The sequence below is a fragment of the Salmo salar genome, chromosome ssa10 (assembly GCF_905237065.1).
Source record: "Salmo salar chromosome ssa10, Ssal_v3.1, whole genome shotgun sequence".
Lineage (NCBI taxonomy): Eukaryota > Metazoa > Chordata > Actinopteri > Salmoniformes > Salmonidae > Salmo > Salmo salar.
This window is the reverse complement of record NC_059451.1, coordinates 125722043-125746722: the sequence shown is the minus strand read 5'-3', so window position 1 is coordinate 125746722 and position 24680 is coordinate 125722043. Positions and strand designations below refer to the sequence as shown.

The following is a 24680-nucleotide window of genomic DNA, read 5'->3' as shown; positions in this document are numbered from 1 at the left end:
AGTACACACACTCATAGTACACACACTCATAGTACACACACTCATAGTACACACACTCATAGTACACATTTTCAGAGTACACATTCTCATAGTACACCCGCCCTAGGTCCTACCGTCATGTCGTCTTTCAGCAGTAGTGTGCTCTGCCCATGTGTAAATTCCATGACCTTCATGCAGACTTCATTCTGATTGGATGACCCCTGGCAGGTTCCGCTGTGCAGCGTGATCTCTGAACCTCCCGCGTCCCCGGCAACCGTTAGCAGGGTGTAGGAACATAGCCCCTCCCCTTCCAGCCTTAGAGCCACGCCATCAAACCTCACCACGTGGTTGGTGGAGCTGCCCATACAGACACCTGGAGGGAGGGAGGGAGGGAGGGAGGGAGGGAGGGTGTGTGTTACTGATGGGTGTGTTACTGGTGCGTGTGGGTGAGTGCATTTAATATGTGTGTGTGTGTGTATGTTTATTGTGAGTGTGCTTAATGTGTGTGTGAGTGTGCTATAATGTGTGTGAGTGTGTGCTTGTATCTGTGTGAGTGTGCTTAATGTGTGTGTGTGTGTTTGTACTAACAGGGGCAGTCCCAGTGGCAGCCACAGTTGTCTTGAACTCTGAGAGGACTCATGTGGTTGCTGCAGGCTGGGGGCTCCAGTCGATCACAATTCACCTGGATAATCGAATATAACATAATGTACTTTAATATACTATAATATACTGTACTATAATATAACATAAAATAGGGTACTTTAATATTCTATAATGTAATATACTATAATATACAGTACTTTACTATAATATAATATAATATATTTTAATATACCATAATGTAATATAATACAATACAATAGACTTGAATATACTATAATAGAATATATTAAAATATAATAGAAAATAATATACTTTAATAAACTATACTGTAATATACTATAATATACAGTACTTTAATACTATAATATAATATACTATAATGTAATATAATAAAATACAATAGACTTTAATATACTATAATGTAATATACTAAAATATAACATAACATTCTTGAATATACTAAAATATATTATAACATAGTATAATGTAATATGCCATAATATAATGTAATATACTATAATATATTAGGCTGGCGGCTCCAGACGATCACAGTTCACCTTGTGGCTCTGAACAGTTACGGCTCCGCTTGGGTGGCACAGCACCGAATGACATCCGTCAGGAAGCAGCCACGACTCACCAGGCTACACACAAAGTTAGTACTGAATATTCAGACTGGTCAAGGAAAACAGTAGTTAAAGTAACTGTCCAATGAAAATCACACTTTTAAAAGTTTGTATTCTCTTATTCAAATAATATATTTCTGGTACGCACACACACCATTCCAACATGTGTATGTGACCAATCCAATTTAATTTGAACACAGAAATGCTGCTTTTCACCATGCTTAATGACAATTTTTTGGAAGGAAAACTATTTTACTCATATTGAAAGTAATTATAGTTCATATTTCATACAAATATGGAAACACTGGGCAGTTACTTTAGTTCAGTAGTTCAGTAGTTAAATGATTGTTGGCACATCAACACATCAGCAAGTCAACACACAAGTCAACTCACCTTCCTCTCGTTCCCATCATCATCGACACACACTCCAGGAGGACCAGCTGAGGAAGAATACACATCATCACAATCTTCATAATCATCACTATCATCATCACAAAAATCATCATCATTACCACCATCATCATCACCATCATCATCACCATCATCAACTTCATCAACACCACCATCATCATCATCACCACCACCATCATCACCATCATCATCATCATCATCATCACCACCACCATCATCATCACCACCACCATCACCATCATCATCACCATCATCATCACCATCAACATCATCATCATCACCACCAACATCATCACCATCACCATCATCACCATCACCATCATCACCATCACCATCATCACCACCATCATCATCACCATCATCATCACCATCATCATCACCACCATCATCACCACCATCATCACCATCAACATCACCACCATCATCATCACCACCATCATCATCACCACCATCATCATCATCACCATCATCATCATCACCACCACCATCATCATCACCACCACCATCACCATCAACATCATCATCATCACCATCATCATCACCACGACCATCATCATCACCACCACCATCATCACCATCACCATCATCATCACCACCATCATCATCATCACCATAAACATCACCACCATCATCATCACCATCATCATCACCACCATCATCACCATCACCATCATCACCATCATCATCATCACCATCATCATAACCACCATCATCATCACCATCATCATAACCACCACCATCATCACCATCCTCATCACCACCACCACCGTCATCATCACCACCACCATCATCATCATCCTCACCATCATCATAACCACCATCATCACCATCATCACCACCACCATCATCACCATCCTCACCATCCTCATCATCACCACCATCATCACCATCACCATATCATCATCAACACCATCATCACCATCATCACCACCATCATCATCATCACCACCATCATCACCATCATCACCATCCTCATCATCACCACCATCATCATCACCACCACCATCACCATCATCACACCATCATCACCACCATTATCATCACACCATCATCATCACTATCAATGTCATCTTCATCAATATCATCAGCAGAATCATCATCACCACCATCATCACCATCATCGTCATCTTCATCACCACCATCATCCTCTTCATCACCATCATCACCACCATCAACATCATCCTCATCACCATCACCATCACCATCATCATCATCACCACCACCATCATCACCATCATCATCTTCACCATCAATGTCATCTTCATCAATATCATCATCATCACTTATCATCACCATCATCTTCATCATCATCATCACCACTTATCATCACCATCATCAGGACCATCATCACCACTTATCATCACCACCATCATCACCGTCACCATCACCATCATCATCACCATTACCGTCATCACTACCATCACCGTCATCACCATCATCACCATCATCACCAACACCTACAACATCATCACCATCATCACCAACATCATCACCATCATCACCAACACCATCAACATCTTCACCATCATCACCAACACCATCAACATCATCACCATCATCACCAACACCATCAACATCATCACCATCATCACCATCATCATCACCATCATCACCATCCTCACCATCATCATAACCACCATCATCACCACTACCACCATCACCACCATCATCACCATCATCACCATCCTCATCATCACCACCATCATCATCATCACCATCACCCCATCATCATCACACCACCATCATCATCACTACCATCACCATCATCACCATCCTCATCATCACCACCATCATCATCACCACCATCATCATCATCACCACCATCACCATCATCACTGTCATCATCACCACAATCACCATCGCCCAATCATCATCACACCAGCATCACATCACCATTATCATCACCACCATCATCATCACCATCATCGTCATCTTCATCACCACCATCATCCTCTTCATCACCATCATCACCACCATCAACATCATCCTCATCACCATCACCATCATCACCATCTTCACCATCACCATCACCACCACCACCACCGTCATCATCAATGTCATCTTCATCAATATCATCATCATCTCCACTTATCATCACCATCATCACCATCATCATCACCATCACCATCATCACCATCACCATCACCATCTTCACCACCATCAGCATCATCACCAGCATCATCATCACCAGCATCATCATCACCATCATCACCAGCATCATCATCATCACCATCATCACCACCGTCATCATCATCATCATCATCACCAGCATCACCATCATCACCAGCATCATTTACATTTACGTCATTTAGCAGACGCTCTTATCCAGAGCGACTTACAAATTGGTGCATTCACCTTATAATATCCAGTGGAACAACCACTTACAATAGTGCATCTAAATCTTTTAAGGGGGGGGGGGGGTTAGAAGGATAACTATCCTATCCCAGGTATTCCTTGAAGAGGTGGGGTTTCAGGTGTCTCCGGAAGGTGGTGATTGACTCCGCTGTCCTGGCGTCGTGAGGGAGCTTGTTCCACCATTGGGGTGCCAGAGCAGCGAACAGTTTTGACTGGGCTGAGCGGGAACTGTGCTTCCTCAGAGGTAGGGAGGCGAGCAGGCCAGAGGTGGATGAATGCAGTGCCCTTGTTTGGGTGTAGGGCCTGATCAGAGCCTGAAGGTACGGAGGTGCCGTTCCCCTCACAGCTCCGTAGGCAAGCACCATGGTCTTGTAGCGGATGCGAGCTTCAACTGGAAGCCAGTGGAGAGAGCGGAGGAGCGGGGTGACGTGAGAGAACTTGGGAAGGTTGAACACCAGACGGGCTGCGGCGTTCTGGATGAGTTGTAGGGGTTTAATGGCACAGGCAGGGAGCCCAGCCAACAGCGAGTTGCAGTAATCCAGGCGGGAGATGACAAGTGCCTGGATTAGGACCTGCGCCGCTTCCTGTGTGAGGCAGGGTCGTACTCTGCGAATGTTGTAGAGCATGAACCTACAGGATCGGGTCACCGCCTTGATGTTAGTGGAGAACGACAGGGTGTTGTCCAGGGTCACTCCAAGGTTCTTAGCACTCTGGGAGGAGGACACAAGGGAGTTGTCAACCGTGATGGCGAGATCATAGAACGGGCAGTCCTTCCCCGGGAGGAAGAGCAGCTCCGTCTTGCCGAGGTTCAGCTTGAGGTGGTGATCCGTCATCCACACTGATATGTCTGCCAGACATGCAGAGATGCGATTCGCCACCTGGTTGTCAGAAGGGGGAAAGGAGAACATTAATTGTGTGTCATCTGCATAGCAATGATAGGAGAGACCATGTGAGGATATGACAGAGCCAAGTGACTTGGTGTATAGCGAGAATAGGAGAGGGCCTAGAACAGAGCCCTGGGGGACACCAGTGGTGAGAGCACGTGGTGCGGAGACAGATTCTCGCCACGCCACCTGGTAGGAGCGACCTGTCAGGTAGGACGCAATCCAAGCGTGGGCCGCGCCGGAGATGCCCAGCTCGGAGAGGGTGGAGAGGAGGATCTGATGGTTCACAGTATCAAAGGCAGCAGATAGGTCTAGAAGGATGAGAGCAGAGGAGAGAGAGTTAGCTTTAGCAGTGCGGAGAGCCTCCGTGACACAGAGAACAGCAGTCTCAGTTGAATGCCCAGTCTTGAAACCTGACTGATTAGGATCAAGAAGGTCATTCTGAGAGAGATAGCAAGAGAGCTGGCCAAGGACGGCACGTTCAAGAGTTTTGGAGAGAAAAGAAAGAAGGGATACTGGTCTGTAGTTGTTGACATCGGAGGGATCGAGTGTAGGTTTTTTCAGAAGGGGTGCAACTCTCGCTCTCTTGAAGACGGAAGGGACGTAGCCAGCGGTCAAGGATGAGTTGATGAGCGAGGTGAGGTAGGGGAGAAGGTCTCCGGAAATGGTCTGGAGAAGAGAGGAGGGGATAGGGTCAAGTGGGCAGGTTGTTGGGCGGCCGGCCGTCACAAGACGCGAGATTTCATCTGGAGAGAGAGGGGAGAAAGAGGTCAAAGCACAGGGTAGGGCAATGTGAGCAGGACCAGCGGTGTCGTTTGACTTAGCAAACGAGGATCGGATGTCGTTAACCTTCTTTTCAAAATGGTTGACGAAGTCGTCCGCAGAGAGGGAGGAGGGGGGGGGAGGGGGAGGAGGATTCAGGAGGGAGGAGAAGGTAGCAAAGAGCTTCCTAGGGTTAGAGGCAGATGCTTGGAATTTAGAGTGGTAGAAGGTGGCTTTAGCAGCAGAGACAGAAGAGGAAAATGTAGAGAGGAGGGAGTGAAAGGATGCCAGGTCCGCAGGGAGGCGAGTTTTCCTCCATTTCCGCTCGGCTGCCCGGAGCCCTGTTCTGTGAGCTCGCAGTGAGTCGTCGAGCCACGGAGCAGGAGGGGAGGACCGAGCCGGCCTGGAGGATAGGGGACAGAGAAAATCAAAGGATGCAGAGAGGGAGGAGAGGAGGGTTGAGGAGGCAGAATCAGGAGATAGGTTGGAGAAGGTTTGAGCAGAGGGAAGAGATGATAGGATGGAAGAGGAGAGAGTAGCGGGAGAGAGAGAGCGAAGGTTGGGACGGCGCAATACCATCCGAGTAGGGGCAGAGTGAGAAGTGTTGGATGAGAGCGAGAGGGAAAAGGATACAAGGTAGTGGTCAGAGACTTGGAGGGGAGTTGCAATGAGATTAGTGGAAGAACAGCATCTAGTAAAGATGAGGTCAAGCGTATTGCCTGCCTTGTGAGTAGGGGGGGAAGGTGAGAGGGTGAGGTCAAAAGAGGAGAGGAGTGGAAAGAAGGAGGCAGAGAGGAATGAGTCAAAGGTAGACGTGGGGAGGTTAAAGTCACCCAGAACTGTGAGAGGTGAGCCATCCTCAGGAAAGGAACTTATCAAGGCGTCAAGCTCATTGATGAACTCTCCAAGGGAACCTGGAGGGCGATAAATGATAAGGATGTTAAGCTTGAAAGGGCTGGTAACTGTGACAGCATGGAATTCAAATGAGGAGATAGACAGATGGGTCAGGGGAGAAAGAGAGAATGTCCACTTGGGAGAGATGAGGATTCCAGTGCCACCACCCCGCTGGCTCGATGCTCTAGGGGTATGCGAGAACACGTGGGCAGACGAGGAGAGAGCAGTAGGAGTAGCAGTGTTATCTGTGGTAATCCATGTTTCCGTCAGCGCCAGGAAGTCTAGGGACTGGAGGGTAGCATAGGCTGAGATGAACTCAGCCTTGTTGGCCGCAGACCGGCAGTTCCAGAGGCTGCCGGAGACCTGGAACTCCACGTGGGTCGTGCGCGCTGGGACCACCAGGTTAGAGTGGCGGTGTGGAGCGTTTGTATGGCCTGTGCAGAGGGGAGAGAACAGGGATAGACAGACACATAGTTGACAAGCTACAGAAGAGGCTACGCTAATGCAAAGGAGATTGGAATGACAAGTGGATTACACGTCTCGAATGTTCGGAAAGTTAAGCTTACGTTGCAAAAATCTTATTGACTAAAATGACGAAAATGATACAGTACTGCTGGCTGGTGGAGTAGGCTAGCTAGCAGTGGCTGCGTTGTTGACTTTGAACGTGTAGCTGGCTAGGTAACCTCGATAGTTTCAGTACTATTGTTTACACCTTGTCATGATACAAAAGCAACTTTGTAGCTAGCTAACATAACACTAATCAAGACGTTCCTTTGTAATGTATTTAGTTTCTACAATGCTGCTCGTCGGTAATAGTTGGCTGGGTTTGGAAAAAAGGCGTCGCGGGGGACGGAAATAGCTGGCTAGCTAACCTCGATAATTACTAAACTACACAATTATCAAGCTATGACAAAGACAACTATGTAGCTAGCTAGCTAACACTGCACTAGTCAAATCGTTCCGTTGTAAAGTATTAGTATCTACAGCACTGCTAGTCGGTAACGGTTGGCTAGTGGGTTAATGATGACTAGGTGTGTTGACTAAGTCTGGCGTCGCGTCGCGGCTGGCTAGCTAGCCTCGATAATTACTCTAACTACACAATTATCTTAGATGCAAAGACAGCAAAGATAACTATGTAGCTGGCTAACTAACACTAACACTACACTAATCAAGTCGTTCCGTTGTAATGTAATAGTTTCTACAGTGCTGCTAGTCGGTAGAAGTTAGCTGGTTGGCTAGCTAGCAGTGTTGACTAGCTAGCTAGCAGTGATGACTACGTTAGGAGGACGAAGATAGCTAACCTCGATAATTACTCTAAACTACACGATTATCTTTGATACAAAGACGGCTATGTAGCTAGCTAAGAAAAATTGCTCAGATCAAACAAATCAAACCGTTGTAATGTAATGAAGTGTAATATTACCTGTGGAGCGAAGCGTAGTGCGACTGCTCGCTCCAAACCGGAAGTTGAGTAATCATCATCATCACCAACACCATCATGACCATCATCACCATCATCAACACCATCATGACCATCATCACCATCATCATGACCCTCATCACCACTTATCATCACCATCATCATGAACATCAGCATCATCACCATCACCATCATCAACACCATCATCATCATCCTCATCACCATCATCACCATCATCATGACCATCATCATCACCATCATCACCACCATCACCATCTTCACCACCATCAGCATCATCACCAGCATCATCATCACCAGCATCATCATCATCATCACCATCATCACCAGCATCATCATCATCACCATCATCACCACCGTCATCATCATCATCATCACCAGCATCATCATCATCACCAGCATCATCATCATCACCAACACCATCATGACCATCATCACCATCATCAACACCATCATGACCATCATCACCATCATCAACACCATCATGACCCTCATCACCACTTATCATCACCATCATCACCATCATCATGAACATCAGCATCATCACCATCACCATCATCAACACCATCATCATCATCCTCATCACCATCAACACCATCATCATCATCATCACAATCATTGTTGTCTTCATCAATATCATCATCATCATTATCATAATCTCTCCAGGTAGCTCTGGTCCAGTACTATACCTCTACAGAGTTTGTCTGTGTAGCTCTTGTCCAGTGTTAACAGCATCATCAGCTCCTCCATGCTGTTAAGGTGGAGTGTGTTGTCCTGGTCGCCATGGGAACCAAGCAGGCTCAGTTCAGCTCTGTCGTAACCGGGCCCGATGCCGATGGGGAAAACTGACACGCCTGTTGGCAGAGTTATGATGTCATCACTAAACTGTGGTGGTTGTTATGATGTCACCATTAACCTGCAGTCCTCGTTATGTCACCATTAACCTGCTATCATCGTTATGATGTCACCATTAACCTGTGGTTCTCCTTATGATGCCACCACTAACTTCCTGCCCTCCTTATGATGTCACTACTAACATGCTGCCCTCCTTATGATGTCACTATGAACATGCTGCCCTCCTTATGATGTCACCACTAACTTCCTGCCCTCCTTATGATGTCACCACTAACTTCCTGCCCTCCTTATGATGTCACCACTAACTTCCTGCTCTCCTTATGATGTCAGCACTAACCTTCTTCCCTCCTTATGATGTTACCACTAACCTCCTGCCCTCCTCATGTCACCTCTAACCTGTGGTCCTCCTTCTGATGTCATCACTAACCTGCGGTCAGCGCCTCGTTAGTTGCCTCCTGTAGTTGGTCAGTCGACCTGTCAATCACCAGCATAACCACCACCTTGGCCACACCCGCTCTGCCCCCACTAGACGGAGAGATGGATGTTTGGACGGCAAATCGCAACGCAGCACCTGATCACAGAGAAAGAAAGACCATCAGATGATACGGTGTGTGTGTGTTTCCCAGCGCGATGTGTGTGTGTTACCCAGCGCGATGTGTGTGTGTTTCCCAGCGCGATGCGTGTGTGTTACCCAGCGCGATGTGTGTGTGTTTCCCAGCGCGATGTGTGTGTGTTACCCAGCGCGATGTGTGTGTGTTACCCAGCGCGATGTGTGTGTGTTACCCAGCGCGATGTGTGTGTGTTACCCAGCGCGATGTGTGTGTGTTACCCAGCGCGATGTGTGTGTGTTACCCCGTATGGTGCGTGTGTGTGTGTTACCCTGCACGGTGCGTGTGTGTGTTACCTGGCATGGTCTATTTACTGTGTTGGGAGATTGTTTTCTCTTTCTGAAACTGATAGTCCTTTTCCAGATACAGCATAAATGACTGCTAAAGATTAAAACAATGTCAAATTGTCATGGACCTGTCAGCAGAACTTGTGAATTCAACAATGTTTTGCATTGACTTTTCACCCAACCTCAATATAATGCACTGCCCTGTCTAGGATTCTGCAACACTGTCTAGGGCAGACTACTAACAATAGCATTCAGACTGCTTCCCTTTTTCCACATTTTGCTATGTTACAGCCTTCTAATAATACCAAAAAATCCTCATCAATCTACACACAATACCCCATAATGACAAAGCAAAAACAGGTTTTTTTAAATTTTTGCAAATGTATTAAAAATAAATAAATACCTTTTTTACGTAAGTATTCAGACCCTTTGATATGAGACTCGAAATTGAGCTCAGGTGCATCCTGTTTCCATTGATTGAGATGTTTCTACAACTTGATTGGCATCCATATGTGGTAAATTGGACATGATTTGGAAAAGCACACACCTGTCTATATACGTCCCACAGTTGACAGTGCATGTCAGAGCAAAAACCAAGCCATGAGGTCAAAGGAATTGTCTGTAGAGCTCCGAGACAGGATTGTGTCTGGGGAAGGGTACCAAAACATTTCTGTAACATTGAAGGTCCTCAAGAACACAGTGGCCTTCGTCATTCTTAAATGGAAGAAGTTTGGAACCACCAAGACTTTTCCTAGAGCTGGCCGCCAGGCCAAACTGAGCAATCTGGTGATCAAGTTGATCAAGAGGTGATCAAGAACCCGATGGTCACTCTGACAGAGCTCCAGAGTTCCTCTGTGGAGATGGGAGAACCTTCCAGAAAGACAACCATCTCTGCAGTTACTCCACCAATCTGGCCTTTATGGTAAAGTGGTCAGACGGAAGCCACTCCTCAGTAAAAGGCACATGACAGTCACTCAGTGTTTTCCAAAAGGCACCCAAAGGACTCTCAGACCATGAGAAACAAGATTCTCTGGTTTGGTGAAACCAAGATTGAAGTATTTGGCCTGAATGCCAAACGTCCCATCTGGAGTAAACCTGGCACCATCACTACGGTGAAGCATGGTGGTGGCAGCATCATGCTGTGGAGATGTTTTTCAGAGACAGGGACTGGGAGACTAGTCAGGATCGAAGGAAAGACAAACAGAGCAAAGTACAGAGAGATCCTTGATGAAAACCTGCTCCAGAGTGCTCAGGACCTCAGACTGGGGCGAAGGTTCACCTTCCAACAGGACAACGACCGTAAGCACACAGCCAAGACAACGCAAGAGTGGCTTCAGGACAAGTCTACTAATTAGTGGTGATCAGAACAGCAGGTATCTTCACAGCACCAGTCTACTAATTAGTGGTGATCAGAACAGCAGGTATCTTCACAGCACTAGTCTACCACATCGTGGTGATCAGAACAGCAGGTATCTTCACAGCACCAGTCTACTACTTAGTGGTGGTCAGAACAGCAGGTATCTTCACAGCATCAGTCTACTAAATAGTGGTGATCAGAACAGCAGGTATCTTCATAGCACCAGTCTACTACATCGTGATGATCTGCACAGCAGGTATCTTCACAGCAGCAGTCTACTACTTAGTGGTGATCAGAACAGCAGGTATCTTCACAGCACCAGTCTACTACTTCAAATTCACTTTGACATTCACAGTTCCTATTGGATAGGTGAAAACCTGATCTTCACCAGTTACCACAGCCACAAATGGCTATACCATGCCTATTTCTTCAATTTCACTTCTTAACATCTGATTTTAAACCTAAGCATAACCTTAAACCTAACCTTAACCACACTGCTAATCTTATGCCAACTCCTAACCTTAAATTTAGACAAAAATCATTTGAATATTTTTGAATGTTTGGGATCTAGCCAATTTTGATTTTGGCTGTGCTAACTAGTGACAAAAGCCTGTTCCACAACGACCTGCTGAGTTCTGAACACAATAATGATGGAGGGGGTGTATCTGTGTCTAATGGGTTGTCTCTAGAGCTGAAGGAGGGGCTGTAACTGGCTCCAATGTGGTTCTTCAGTGACTTCCTGCTCTTTCCTGTGTGGAGTAAGGGTAGCATCATGCTATTATGAACTCAGCTTTCTGATGGAAGAAGTTATGGGCTTAAAACCCCAATGCTCCTCTACAGACAGTAAAACAGCATTGTACTGGATCATTCTACCATCAGTGACGTAAAGTGATATTATTATTATTGGAACTGTTTGGCCACTATTGTTGGCTAAGTCAGCATGATGCACTGTGGGGTCCTGGGGTCCAGCAAAATTAAGGCAGTTTATCCAATTTTAAAAACATTACAATACATTCACAACACACTATGCGCCCTCAGGCCCCTACTCCACCACTATCACATATCTACAGTACTAAATCCATGTCTATGTATAGTGCGTATGTTATCGTATGTGTGTGTGTGTGTATGCATGTGTCTGTGCCAATGTTTGCGTTGCTTCACAGTACCCGCTGTTCCATAAAGTGTTTTTTTTTTAAATCTGTTTTTAAATCTAATTTTACTGCTGGCATGAGTTACTTGATGTGGAATAGAGTTCCATGTAGACATGGCTCTATGTAGTACTGTGCTCCTCCCATAGTCCGTTCTGGACTTGGGGACTGTGAAGAGACCTCTTGTGGCATGTCTTGTGGGGTATGCATGGGTGTCTGAGCTGTGTGACAGGAGTTTAGACAGACAGCTCGGTGAATTCAACATGTCAATATCTTTCATAAATAAAGGTAGTGATGAAGTCAATCTCTCCTCCACTTTCAGCCAGGAGAGATTGACATGCATATTATTAATATTAGCTCTCTGTGTACATCCAAGGTCCACCCATGCTGCCCTGTTCTGAGTCAATTGCAATGTTCCTGCTGTAAGTCCCTCTTTGTGGCACCTGACCACACGACTGAACTGTAGTCAAGATGTGACAAAACTAGGGCCTGTAGGACCTGCCTTGTTGATAGTGTTGTTTAGAAGGCAGAGCATCGCTTTATTATAGACAGACTTCTCCCCACCTTTGCTACTACTGCATCAATATGTTTTGACCATGACAGTTTACAGTCTAGGGTTACTCCAAGCAGTTTAGTCATCTCAACTTGCTCAATTTCCACATTATTAATTAGAAGATTTATTTGAGGTTTATGGTTTAGAGAGTGTTTTGTTCCAAATACAATGCTTTTAAGTTTTAGAAATATTTAGGGCTAACTTATTCCTTGCCACCCAGTCTGAAACTAACTGCAGCTCATTGTTGAGTGTTGCAATCATTTCCGTCGCTGCAGTAGCTGACGTGTATAGTGTTGAGTCATCCACATACATAGTCATTACTCAAAGTCATTGGCATGTTGTTAGTAAAAATAGAAAAAGCAAGGGGCCTAAACAGCTACCCTGGGAAATTCCTGATTCTAACTGGATTATACTTGAGATGCTTCCATTAAAGAACACCCTCTGTGTTCTGTTAGACAAGTAACTCTTTATCCATAGCGGGGGGGTGTAAAGCCATAACATATACGTTTTTCCAGCAGCAGACTATGATCGATAATATCAAAAGCTGCACTGAAGTCTAACAAGACAGCCCCCACAATCATTTTACCATCAATTTCTCTCAGCCAATCATCAGTCCTTTATGTAAGTGTTGTGCTTGTTGAGTGTCCTTCCCTATAAACATGCTGAAATTCTGTTGTTAATTTGTTTACTGTGACATAGCATTGTACTGTATCTGGTCAAACAGCATTTTTTCCAGACATTTACTAAGGGTTGGTAACAGGCTGATTGGTCGGCTCTGGGAGCCAGTAAAGGGGGCTTTTACTATTCTTGGGTAGCGGAATGACTTTAGCTTCCCTCCAGGCCTGAGGGCACACGCTCTCTAATAAGCTTAAATTGAAGATGTGGCAAATAGGAGTGGCAATATCGTCTGCTATTATCCTCAGTAATATTCCATACATATTGTCAGACTTGGCTTGTCATTGTTGATAGAAAACAGTACTTTTTTATCCTCTTCCACACTGACTACGGAATTCAAAAGTACAATTCTTGTCTTTTATCATTTGGTCCGATACACTTGGATGTTTAGTGTGAGCGGTTGTTGCTGTCATGTCATCCCTAAGTTTGCTTATCTTGCCAATGAAAAAGTCATTAAAGTAGTTGGTAATATCAGTGGGTTTTGTGATGAATCTGATTCAATGAATGAAGGAGGCGAGTTGGCTTTGTTCCCAAAATTTAATTTAAGGTGCCCCAAAGCTTTTTACTATGAGTCTTTATATAATTTATCTTTGTTTCATAGTGTAGTTTATTTTTTATAAAGTTTAGTTTTGTCACATGATTTCTTAATTTGCAATAGGTTTGCCAATCAGTTGGGCTGCATGACTTAATTGCCATACCTTTTGCATCATCCCTCTCAACCATACATTTTTTCAATTCCTCATCAATCCAAGGGGATTTAACAGTTTTTACAGTCGTTTTCTTAATGGGTGCTTATTAGTAACTGGAATAAGTAGTTTCATAAATGCGTCAAGTGCAGCGTCTGGTTGCTCCTCATTACACACCACGGACCAACAAATATTATTTACATCATCAACATATGAATCACTACAAAACTTATTGTATGACCTCTTATACACTATATTAGGCCCAGCCTTTGGAACTTTGGTTTACCTAGATATGGCTATTATATTGTGATCACTACATCCTATGGACTTGGATACTGATTTAAAGCAAATTTCTGCAGTATTAGTAAAGATGTGATCAATACATGTTGATGATTTCATTCCTGTGCTGTTTGTAACTACCCTGGTAGGTTGACTGATAACCTGAACCAGGTTGCAGGCACTGGTTACAGTTTGAAGCTTTTTCCTGAGTGGGCAGCTTGATGATGTCCAGTCAATATTTAATAAATCACCCAGAAAATATACTTCTCTGTTGATATCACATATATTATCAAGCATTTCACACATATTATCCAGATAGTGACTGTTAGCACTTGGTCTATAGCAGCTACCCACCAGAATGGGCTTTAGGTGAGGCAGATGAACCTGTAGCCATATTACTTCAACAGTATTTAACATGAGATCCTCTCTAAGTTTTACAGGAATGTGGTTCTGAATATAGACCGCAATACCGCCTCCGTTGGCATTTCTGTCTTTTGAGATAGTCAGAATATGAATGGAATCTGTTACAAGCAAGTTATTGACTTCATAAACCTTGTTTCTCAGGCTACATATGTTAATATGGGCTATTTTTAGCACTTTTCTGTGTTGCTTGATAGTTTCTAATGCTTTACTGGGAGGCTTATCAGAGGTAGACTTCCTCATGTTATTTACATTGGAGCTGATAGTGCAGGGTGAGCTGCATAAAGTGGTCTTCCTACTATTGCACACCGCCTCAGTGCTAACAGTGTAACTCTGGTTTATAGGCGAATGATTACTGATTACAATAGCTGTTGGATAAACAGATGAATTCGGTGCAATTAGCGGTACATAAAATAAATTACTTACATTGTGTTTGCCAATGTCCGTAAGATCATGTACATTTGATGCAGCATTATGATGACTCATTGTCACAATGGTAGAGATTAACTGAGCTAGTCTTGGATCATTGTGTTATTGACTGTACGTCTGTTTATGTGTAACTCTGTGTTGTTGTTTTTGTGTGTATTACCCAGTGGTATGTGTGTGTGTGTATTACCCAGTGGTGTGTGTATTACCCAGTGGTGTGTGTATTACCCAGTGGTGTGTGTATTACCCAGTGGTATGTGTGTGTGTGTGTGTGTATTACCCAGTGGTGTGTGTGTGTGTGTGTGTGTATTACCCAGTGGTGTGCGTATTACCCAGTGGTGTGCGTATTACCCAGTGGTGTGTGTATTACCCAGTGGTGTGCGTATTACCCAGTGGTGTGCGTATTACCCAGTGGTATGTGTATTACCCAGTGGTGTGTGTATTACCCAGTGGTGTGTGTATTACCCAGTGGTGTGTGTGTGTGTGTGTGTGTGTGTGTGTGTGTATTACCCAGTGGTGTGTGTGTGTCTGTATTACCCAGTGGTGTGTGTGTGTATTACCCAGTGGTGTGTGTGTGTGTGTGTGTGTGTGTGTGTGTGTGTGTGTGTGTGTGTGTGTGTGTGTGTGTATTACCCAGTGGTGTGTGTGTGTATTACCCAGTGTGGTGTGTGTGTGTGTGTGTGTGTGTGTGTGTGTGTGTGTGTGTGTGTGTGTGTGTGTGTGTGTGTGTGTGTGTGTGTGTGTGTGTGTGTATTACCCAGTGCGGTGTGTGTATTACCCAGTGGTGTGTGTGTGTGTATTACCCAGTGCGGTGTGTGTGTGTATCGGACTGGTCAGCTGGTCCACCAGGGTCAGCAGGTGTGTCCTGTCCTGCTCCTCTCTCCAGGCCACGCCCACACTACTGGTCTCTCCGTATGTAACCACACCCACCTGCGTCTCGTTCCGACCTGAAAACACATCCCCCGGGGAATTATATTTCCAGTCTCTTACAGACCATCGTTCTCTGCAATGTGTTATTTCACTTTGTGTTACTTTTTCATGTTAATGTTGGGTAGTTCAGTAAGAGCTGTGTTTTTATTGGATGGTTCAGTAAGAGCTGTGTTGTGATTGGATGGTTCAGTAAGAGCTGTGTTGTGATTGGATGGTTCAGTAAGAGCTGTGTTGGGATTGGGTCGTTCAGTGAGATTTGTGTTGTGATTGGGTGGTTCAGTAAGAGCTGTGGTGTGATTGGGTGGTCCAGTAAGAGCTGTGTTGTGATTAGGTGGTTCAGTGAAAACTGTGCACTGATTGGCCAGCAGGCGTACCGATATCAGCGCTGTTGACGAAGGCTTTGACAAACGTCTTCATGTCCTCAAATTCTGTCCCGCCCTCTGGCTGCCCGTCAGTCTCTGGCCCCGCCCTATTCCCGCCTCTCAGCAGGAACAGGACATCCATCGGCTTCCTGCATGGCACTGGGGCAGAGGTCACAGGATATCAACAAATCACAGAGTAGTAGAGGAATTCACCAGACCTCATCTATATTCACAAATGTGGGTGTGGTGTGTGGGTGTATCAAATCTAATTGTATTTGTCACATGCGCCTAATACAACAGGTGTAGACCTTACCGTGAAATTCTTATGTACAATCCCTTAACCAACAACGCAGTTTTAAGAAAGATAAGTGTTAAGAAAAATATGTACTAAATAAACTAAAGTCAAAAATAAAAAAGCAACAATAAAATAACAATAACGAGGCTATATACAAGGGGCACCAGCAACGAGTCAATGTGGCAGGGGGTGCAGGTTAGTCAAGGTCATTTAGGTAATATGTACATGTAGGTAGGGGTAAAGTGACTATGTATAGATAATAAACAGCGAGTAGCAGCAGGGTAAAAAAAAGGGGGGGGGGGTGGTAAATGCAAATAGTCTGGGAAGCCATTTGATTAGCTGTTCAGCAGTCTTAAGAAGCCTTCTGAACCTAGACTTAGCTCTCCGGTACTGCTTGCCGTGCGGTATCAGAGGGAACAGTATAGGACATGGTGGCGGGAGTCTTTTGACACCTCCTGGTATATTGGTCCTGGATGGCAGGAAGTTTGGCCTCAGTGATGTAACGGACCGTATGCACTACCCTCTGTAACGTCTTGCAGTTGCCATTCCAGGCGGTGATTCAACCAGTTAGGGTGCCTCAATGGTATAGCTGTTGAACCTTTTGAGATGGGTCCTTCTGAGGACCCATGCCAAATCTGAGGAGTCCCAATGTTGAGGATCAGCGTGGCAGATGGGTTGTTGCCTACCCTCACCACCTGGGGGTGGCCCGTCAGGAAATCCTGAATCCAGTTGCAGAGGGAGGTATTTAGTCCTAGGGTCCTTAGCATAGTGATCAGCTTTGAGGGCACTATGGTGTTGAATGCTGATCTGTAGCATTCTCAAGTAGGTGTTCCTTTTGTGCAGGTGGGAAAGGGCAGTGTGGAGTGCAATAGAGATTGCGTAATCTGTGGATCTGTTGGTGCGGTATGCAAATTGAGTGGCTCTAGCGTTTCTGGGATGATGGTGTTGATGTGAACCATGACCAGCCTTTCAAAGCACTTCATGGCTACAGACGTGAGTGCTACAGGTCGGTAGTCATTTAGGCAGGTTACCTTGGTGTTCTTGTGCACAGGAACCATGGTGAAACATGTAGATATTACAGTCTTGGCCAAGTTGAACATTTCAGTGAAGACACTTACCAGTTGGTCAGCGCATGTTTCGGAGAATACGCCCTGGTAATCCGCCTAGCCCTGTGGCCTTGTGAATGTTGACCTGTTTAAAGGTCTTACTCACATTGGCTATGGCGAGCGTGATCACACAGTTGTCCAGAACAGCTGGTGCTCTCATGCGTGCTTCAGTGTTCGAAGCATACATAGAAGTAATTTAGCTCGTCTGGTAGGCTTGTGTCACTGGGCAGCTCACGGCTGAGATTCCCTTTATAGTCCGTAATAGTTTGCAAGTCCTGCCACATCTGATGAACATCGGTGTAGTAGGATTCAATCTTAGTCCTGTATTTACGTTTTTCCTGTTTGATAGTTCATCTGAGGGCATAGCAGGATTTCTTATAAGCGTCCCGCTCCTTGAAAGTGGCAGCTCTACCCTTTAGCTCAGTGTGGATGTTGCCTGTAATCCATGGCTTCCGGTTGGGGTATGTACATACGGTCACTGTGGGGACGACGTCATTGATGCACTTATTGATGAAGCTGGTGACTGAGGTGGTATACTTCTCAATGTTTTTGGGTGAATCCTGGAACATATTCCAGTCTGTGCAGGAAAACAGTTCTGTAGCTTAGCTTCTGCGTCATCTGACCACTTAGTTATTGTGCGAGTCACTGGTACGTCCTGCTTTTGTGTTTGGTTGTAAGCAGGAATCATGAGGATAGAATTATTGTCAGATTTGGTAGTCATTTAGGCAGGTTACCTTGGTGTTCTTGGGCACAGGGACATTGTATTTATGCTTTGCCTGTTTGATGGTTCGTCAGAAGGCGTAGCGAGTTTTATTATAAGTGTCCGGATAAGTCCTTGAAAGTGGCAGCTCTAGCCTTTAGCTCAGTACAGATGTTGTCTGTAATCAATGGCTTTTGGTTGGAATATGAACATACGGTCACTGTGGAGGCACGTATTGACTGATGTGATAAACCCCTCAATGTTATCAGATGAATCCTGAAACATATTCTAGTCCGTGCTAGCGAAACAGCCCTGTAGTTGATTAGATTAGATTCGTTTATTAGTCACATGCACAGGGTCGCAGATGTAATTGCAGGCTACAGTAAATTTCTGAAGCTCTGAGCTCCGACAGTCAAAAAGAGAAGTTAAAGAAACAATGATAATAATAATAATAGATAATAATAATTATAATAATAACTGTAAGAATGATAAATGTCCATTGTGGAGTGGGGGCAGGAAGTCTGGCGGCAGGAGCAGGACAGAGAGAGCAGGTAGCTGACTAGTGGTGGCTATTCAACAGCCTTATGGTCTGGGGGGGTAGAAACTATTTGCCAATCTTCCAGTTTTTGCCATGATGCTCCTATACTGGCCACGTCTGACTGATGGAAGTGGGTAGAACAGGTCATGGCTCAGATGGCTGACGTCCCTGATGACCTTATTGTCTTTCCTGTGACACCTGGTGTTGTAGGTGTCCTGGAGGGCAGGCAGTGAACACCCAATGGTGCGTTTGGCTGAGCGTACAACCCCCTGTAGAGCCTTGGAGTCAGCGGAATTGGAGTTACAATACCAGGCTGTGCTGTTCTCGATGGTGCTTCTGTAGAACAATGTGAGGGCCCACGGGGAAAGGCCTAATTCCTTCAGCCTGAGGTTGAAGAGTCGCTGTCGTGCCTTCTTCCCCACAGTGTCCGTGTAGTGTAGTTTGACCATTTCAGCTCTTTTGAGATGGGTACACCTTGCAGACGTGTAGCTTAGCATAAATAGACAGCTACGAAAAATATAGATGAAAACTCTCTTGGTAAATACAGTGAGGGGAAAAAAGTATTTGATCCACTGCTGATTTTGTTAGTTTGCCCACTGACAAAGAAATGATAAGTCTATAATTTTAATGGTAGGTTTATTTGAACAGTGAGAGACAGAATAACAACAATAAAATCCAGAAAAACGCATGCCATAAATGTTATAAATTGATTTGCATTTTAATGAGGGAAATAAGTATTTGACCCCCTCTCAATCAAAAATATTTCTGGCTCCCAGGTGTCTTTTATACAGGTAACGAGCTGAGATTAGGAGCACACTCTTAAAGGGAGTGCTCCTAATCTCAGTTTGTTACCTGTATAAAAGACACCTGTCCACAGAAGCAATCAATCAATCAGATTCCAAACTCTCCACCATGGCCAAGACCAAAGAGCTCTCCAGGGATGTCAGGGACAAGATTGTAGACCTACACAAGGCTGGAATGGGCTACAAGACCATCGCCAAGCAGCTTGGTGAGAAGGTGACAACAGTTGGTGCGATTATTCGCAAATGGAAGAAACACAAAAGAACAGTCAATCTCCCTCGGCCTGGGGCTCCATGCAAGATCTCACCTTGTGGCGTTGCAATGATCATGAGAACGGTGAGGAATCAGCCCAGAACTACACGGGAGGATCTTGTCAATGATGGGACCATAGTCTGGGACCATAGTCACTAAGAAAACAATTGGTAACACACTACGCTGTGAAGGACTGAAATCCTGCAGCGCCCGCAAGGTCCCCCTGCTCAAGAAAGCACATATACATGCCCGTCTGAAGTTTGCCAATGAACATCTGAATGATTCAGAGGACAACTGGGTGAAAGTGTTGTGGTCAGATGAGACGAAAATGGAGCTCTTTGGCATCAACTCAACTCGCCGTGTTTGGAGGAGGAGGAATGCTGCCTATGACCCCAAGAACAACATCCCCACCGTCAAACATGGAGGTGGAAACATTATGCTTTGGGGGTGATTTTCTTTTTAGGGGACAGGACAACTTCACCGCATCAAAGGGACGATGGACGGGGCCATGTACCGTCAAATCTTGGGTGAGAACCTCCTTCTCTCAGCCAGGGCATTGAGAATGGGTCGTGGATGGGTATTCCAGCATGACAATGACCCAAAAACACACGGCCAAGGCAACAAAGGAGTGGCTCAAGAAGAAGCACATTAAGGTCCTGGAGTGGCCTAGCCAGTCTCCAGACCTTAATCCCATAGAAAATCTGTGGAGGGAGCTTAAGGTTCGAGTTGCCAGACGTCAGCCTCGACACCTTAATGACTTGAAGAAGATCTGCAAAGAGGAGTGGGACAAAATCCCTCCTGAGATGTGTGCAAACCTGGTGGTCAACTACAAGAAACGTCTGACCTCTGATTGCCAACAAGGGTTTTGCCACCAAGTACTAAGTCATGTTTTGCAGAGGGGTCAAATACTTATTTCCCTCATTAAAATGCATATCAATTTATAACATTTTTGACATGCGTTTTTCTGGATGTTTTTGTTATTCTGTCTCTCACTGTTGAAATAAACCTACCATTAAAATTATAGACTGATCATTTCTTTGTCAGTGGGCAAACGTACAAAATCAGCAGGGGATCAAATACTTTTTTCCCCCCACTGTAGAGTTGTTTATATGGAAAAGCCAATGAGGTGTATTTTATCCATGTCCTTGTTCAGCCACGACTCTGAGAAACCTGGAATATTAGAGTTGTTCAGGTTGATAGGATAGTCTGGAACGAAGCTCGTTCAGTTTGTTTTCTAGTGACTGTACGTCAATAGAACAGAGGGCAATAGTGGTCTAGATGCTTGCCAATGTAGTCTAGTCATGTTGTCACCTCGCTTTCCTCTCTATGGCCGCCACTTCTTATTTAGAGTCCCAGGATCAGGGTTAACCCTAACCCTAACCCTAACCCTAACGCCTGGCTCGGGGTAGAGCTGCCGACTCGTTGATGTAGAATTCATCATCCAAATCAAGGTTAGTGATTGCTGTTCTGATGTCCCTAAACTATTTTCGGTCAAAAGAAATAATGGTGGAAATATTATATAAAATTAAAGTTAAGCTCAGTGATAGAAAACACACAAAATAGCAGAATTGGTCAGGAGCCTGTAAGACCACAGCTAACTCTACCTACATGTACATATTACGTCAATCACCTCGACTAACCGGTGCCCCCACACATTGACTCTGTACCGGTACCCCCTGTATATAACCTCCACATTGACTCTGTACCGGTACCCCCTGTATATAGCCTCCACATTGACTCTGTACCGGTACCCCCTGTATATAGCCTCCACATTGACTCTGTACAGGTACCCCCTGTATATAGCCTCCACATTGACTCTGTACCGGTACCCCCTGTATATAACCTCCACATTGACTCTGTACCGGTACCCCCTGTATATAGCCTCCACATTGACTCTGTACCGGTACCCCCTGTATATAGCCTCCACATTGACTCTGTACCGGTACCCCCTGTATATAGCCTCCACATTGACTCTGTACCGGTACCCCCTGTATATAGCCTCCACATTGACTCTGTACCGGTACCCCCTGTATATAGCCTCCACATTGACTCTGTACAGGTACCCCCTGTATATAGCCTCGCTATTGTTATTTACTGCTGCTCTTTAATTATTTGTTAATTTTATTTAAAAAAAATGTTTAACTGCATTGTTGGTTAAGGGCTTGTAAGTAAGCATTTACAATTTTATTTTATTTAATCCACTGCAGCACCATCTCAACAAAGTCGGTGTGTGTGTGTGTGTGTGTGTGTGTGTGTGTGTGTGTGTGTGTGTGTGTGTGTGTGTGTGTGTGTGTGTGTGTGTGTGTGTGTGAGTGTTTTACCTGAGGGAGGCAGGGTGGCTCTGGGGGCCAGTGTGGGGGGTGAGTCGTGGGGAGGCAGGGTGGGGGAGCGAGGAGAGAGGGAGTTTCTGGTGATATTAACCACAGTGGTAACCAGAGAGGTAAGGCTGGTATAGTCCTCCACCATGAGGGGGCGCTGTGGGGAGCTGAGAGGCATCAGGTCCACCTCTCTAACCTTCGGCCCTACCCCGATGGGATACACCCGGGTGTGTGTGTGGGAGGAGGGGGGGCGCGTGATCACGTCGGTGGGGGGGTTCTCTGTCACCAGGAAGACTAGCTGGGGGGAGGTAGGGGTGGAGGAGGGCCTATCAGTAGTCACTTCCTGGTAGATCTGGCCAATTGCTGCACCCGTGTTGGTCTTGTCCCCACCCCTCCAGCGGATCTCCCGCAGTCTTCTTAGAAACTTGGTTCTCTGCCATTGTATTTCCCAGCGCGTTATCTCCACGGTGACCGTTTCCGAGTATTGTATGACTGTAACACGCACGGACTCCTCCCCTTCCTCTGCCAGCTGTGATATCACTTCCTCCAGAAAGAGGAGAGAGGCGTTAAATCCCACCTCCCCAACCGAGTCAGAACCTTCCAGGATAAATGTCACGTATTTAGAGGGAGGAGAGGAAGAGGGGGAGGAAGAGGAGGAGAGAGATGAAGGAGAGGGAGAAGTAGTTGTGGGGGCCATGCCAGTAGGCTGTATGGGGTTGGGGAGGTGTTGGGACAGGGTGGAGGTCAGGGTGGGGATGGTCTCCAGCAGTGGAGGCTGTGTGGTGGTGGTGGTACCAAGGCTAAGTTTAGCCATGCCAGGCTTGGCGGGCGGGGACTTGGGGGTCTCCGGCTCCAGCCCCAGGGTACAGAGGTAGTCAGTGACCTCCATAAAGTTGTCCGGCAGCTCAGACACGCTGTTCAGCTGGTAAGCCCTGTTATCAGGCTTGGCTTTCGTGATGTCATTAACCTGTGTCATGCTAGCCTCCGGACCCAGCGCCAGCGTCAGGGTGGTAATGTCTTTCTTCCGAAGAAGCTTGACGGTGGCGCGGAGAGGCCGGGGATTGGCGCTGGCGGTGAGGATGATAGCGACGCGGCCGGCATGTTCTCGCTTGTTCTTGTCATAGATGTTGATTGCCAGATACTTCACCGCCTCGTCTAGAAACGCAGCATCACCACCACTGTAGTGCAGCTCACGCACTGTCTTCTTAAACAACCACTTCTGAACCTAGAGGTTAGAGGTCAGGAGTTAGGAGTGAAGTTAATGTAATATGAAGAATATGGCTAATATCGGATAACAAACTCTCTCAGTTATAAGATGGCGTTGTGTGTGTGTGTGTGTGTGTGTGTGTGTGTGTGTGTGTGTGTGTGTGTGTGTGTGTGTGTGTGTGTGTGTGTGTGTGTGTGTGTGTGTGTGTGTGTGTGTGTGTGTGTGTGTGTACCTGCATGTCATAGCTCTTGACTAGAGGTCGAAAAAATGAGACCCTGACAAGACCCTGTCATTAACCAACTCAGATAAGACCCTGTCATTAACCAACTCAGATAAGACCCTGTCATTAACCAACTCAGATAAGACCCTGTCATTAACCAACTCGGATAAGACCCTGTCATTAACCAACTCAGATAAGACCCTGTCATTAACCAACCACGACAGGACCCTGTCATTAACCAACTCAGATAAGACTTTTGGTGGGAATACATTTTCTGAACATCACGCGCCAATGTAAAATGGGTTTTTTGGATATAAATATGAACTTTATTGAGCAAAACATACATGTATTGTGTAACATGAAGTCCTATGAGTGCCATCTGATGAAGATCATCAAAGGTTAGTGAATATTTTAGCTGTATTTTTTGGTTTTTGTGTTGCATGTCCTTGCTTGGAAAATGGCTGTGTGGTTTTTGTTGTGAAGTTCATGTCCTAACATTATCATCCTAATATTATGCTTTCGCCGTAAAGCCTTTTTGAAATCGGACAATGTGGTTAGATTAACGAGAAGTTTATCTTTAAAATGGTGTAAAATAGTTGATTGTTTGAGAAAATGAAATTAATGAGATTTCTGCTGTTTTGTATTTCGCGCCATGCTATTTCACTGGCTGTTGAATAGTGTGTCCCGCAGGTGGGACGGTCACGTCCC

General features: G+C 45.3%; 1 protein-coding gene across 1 annotated transcript in view; it reads right to left on the bottom strand.

Moving 5' to 3' along the window:
- Positions 1-24680, bottom strand: part of vwf (von Willebrand factor) — a 168686-nt gene that overhangs the window by 72295 nt on the left and 71711 nt on the right. The window contains exons 29-37 of the mRNA XM_045688600.1: positions 22549-23770; positions 16548-16694; positions 16047-16190; positions 9232-9375; positions 8639-8803; positions 1599-1645; positions 1140-1223; positions 568-661; positions 114-352 (exon numbers count right to left, since the gene is read on the bottom strand). Coding sequence (XP_045544556.1) covers positions 114-352; positions 568-661; positions 1140-1223; positions 1599-1645; positions 8639-8803; positions 9232-9375; positions 16047-16190; positions 16548-16694; positions 22549-23770 — 2286 coding nt within the window. The remainder of the gene's footprint in view (positions 1-113; positions 353-567; positions 662-1139; positions 1224-1598; positions 1646-8638; positions 8804-9231; positions 9376-16046; positions 16191-16547; positions 16695-22548; positions 23771-24680) is intronic.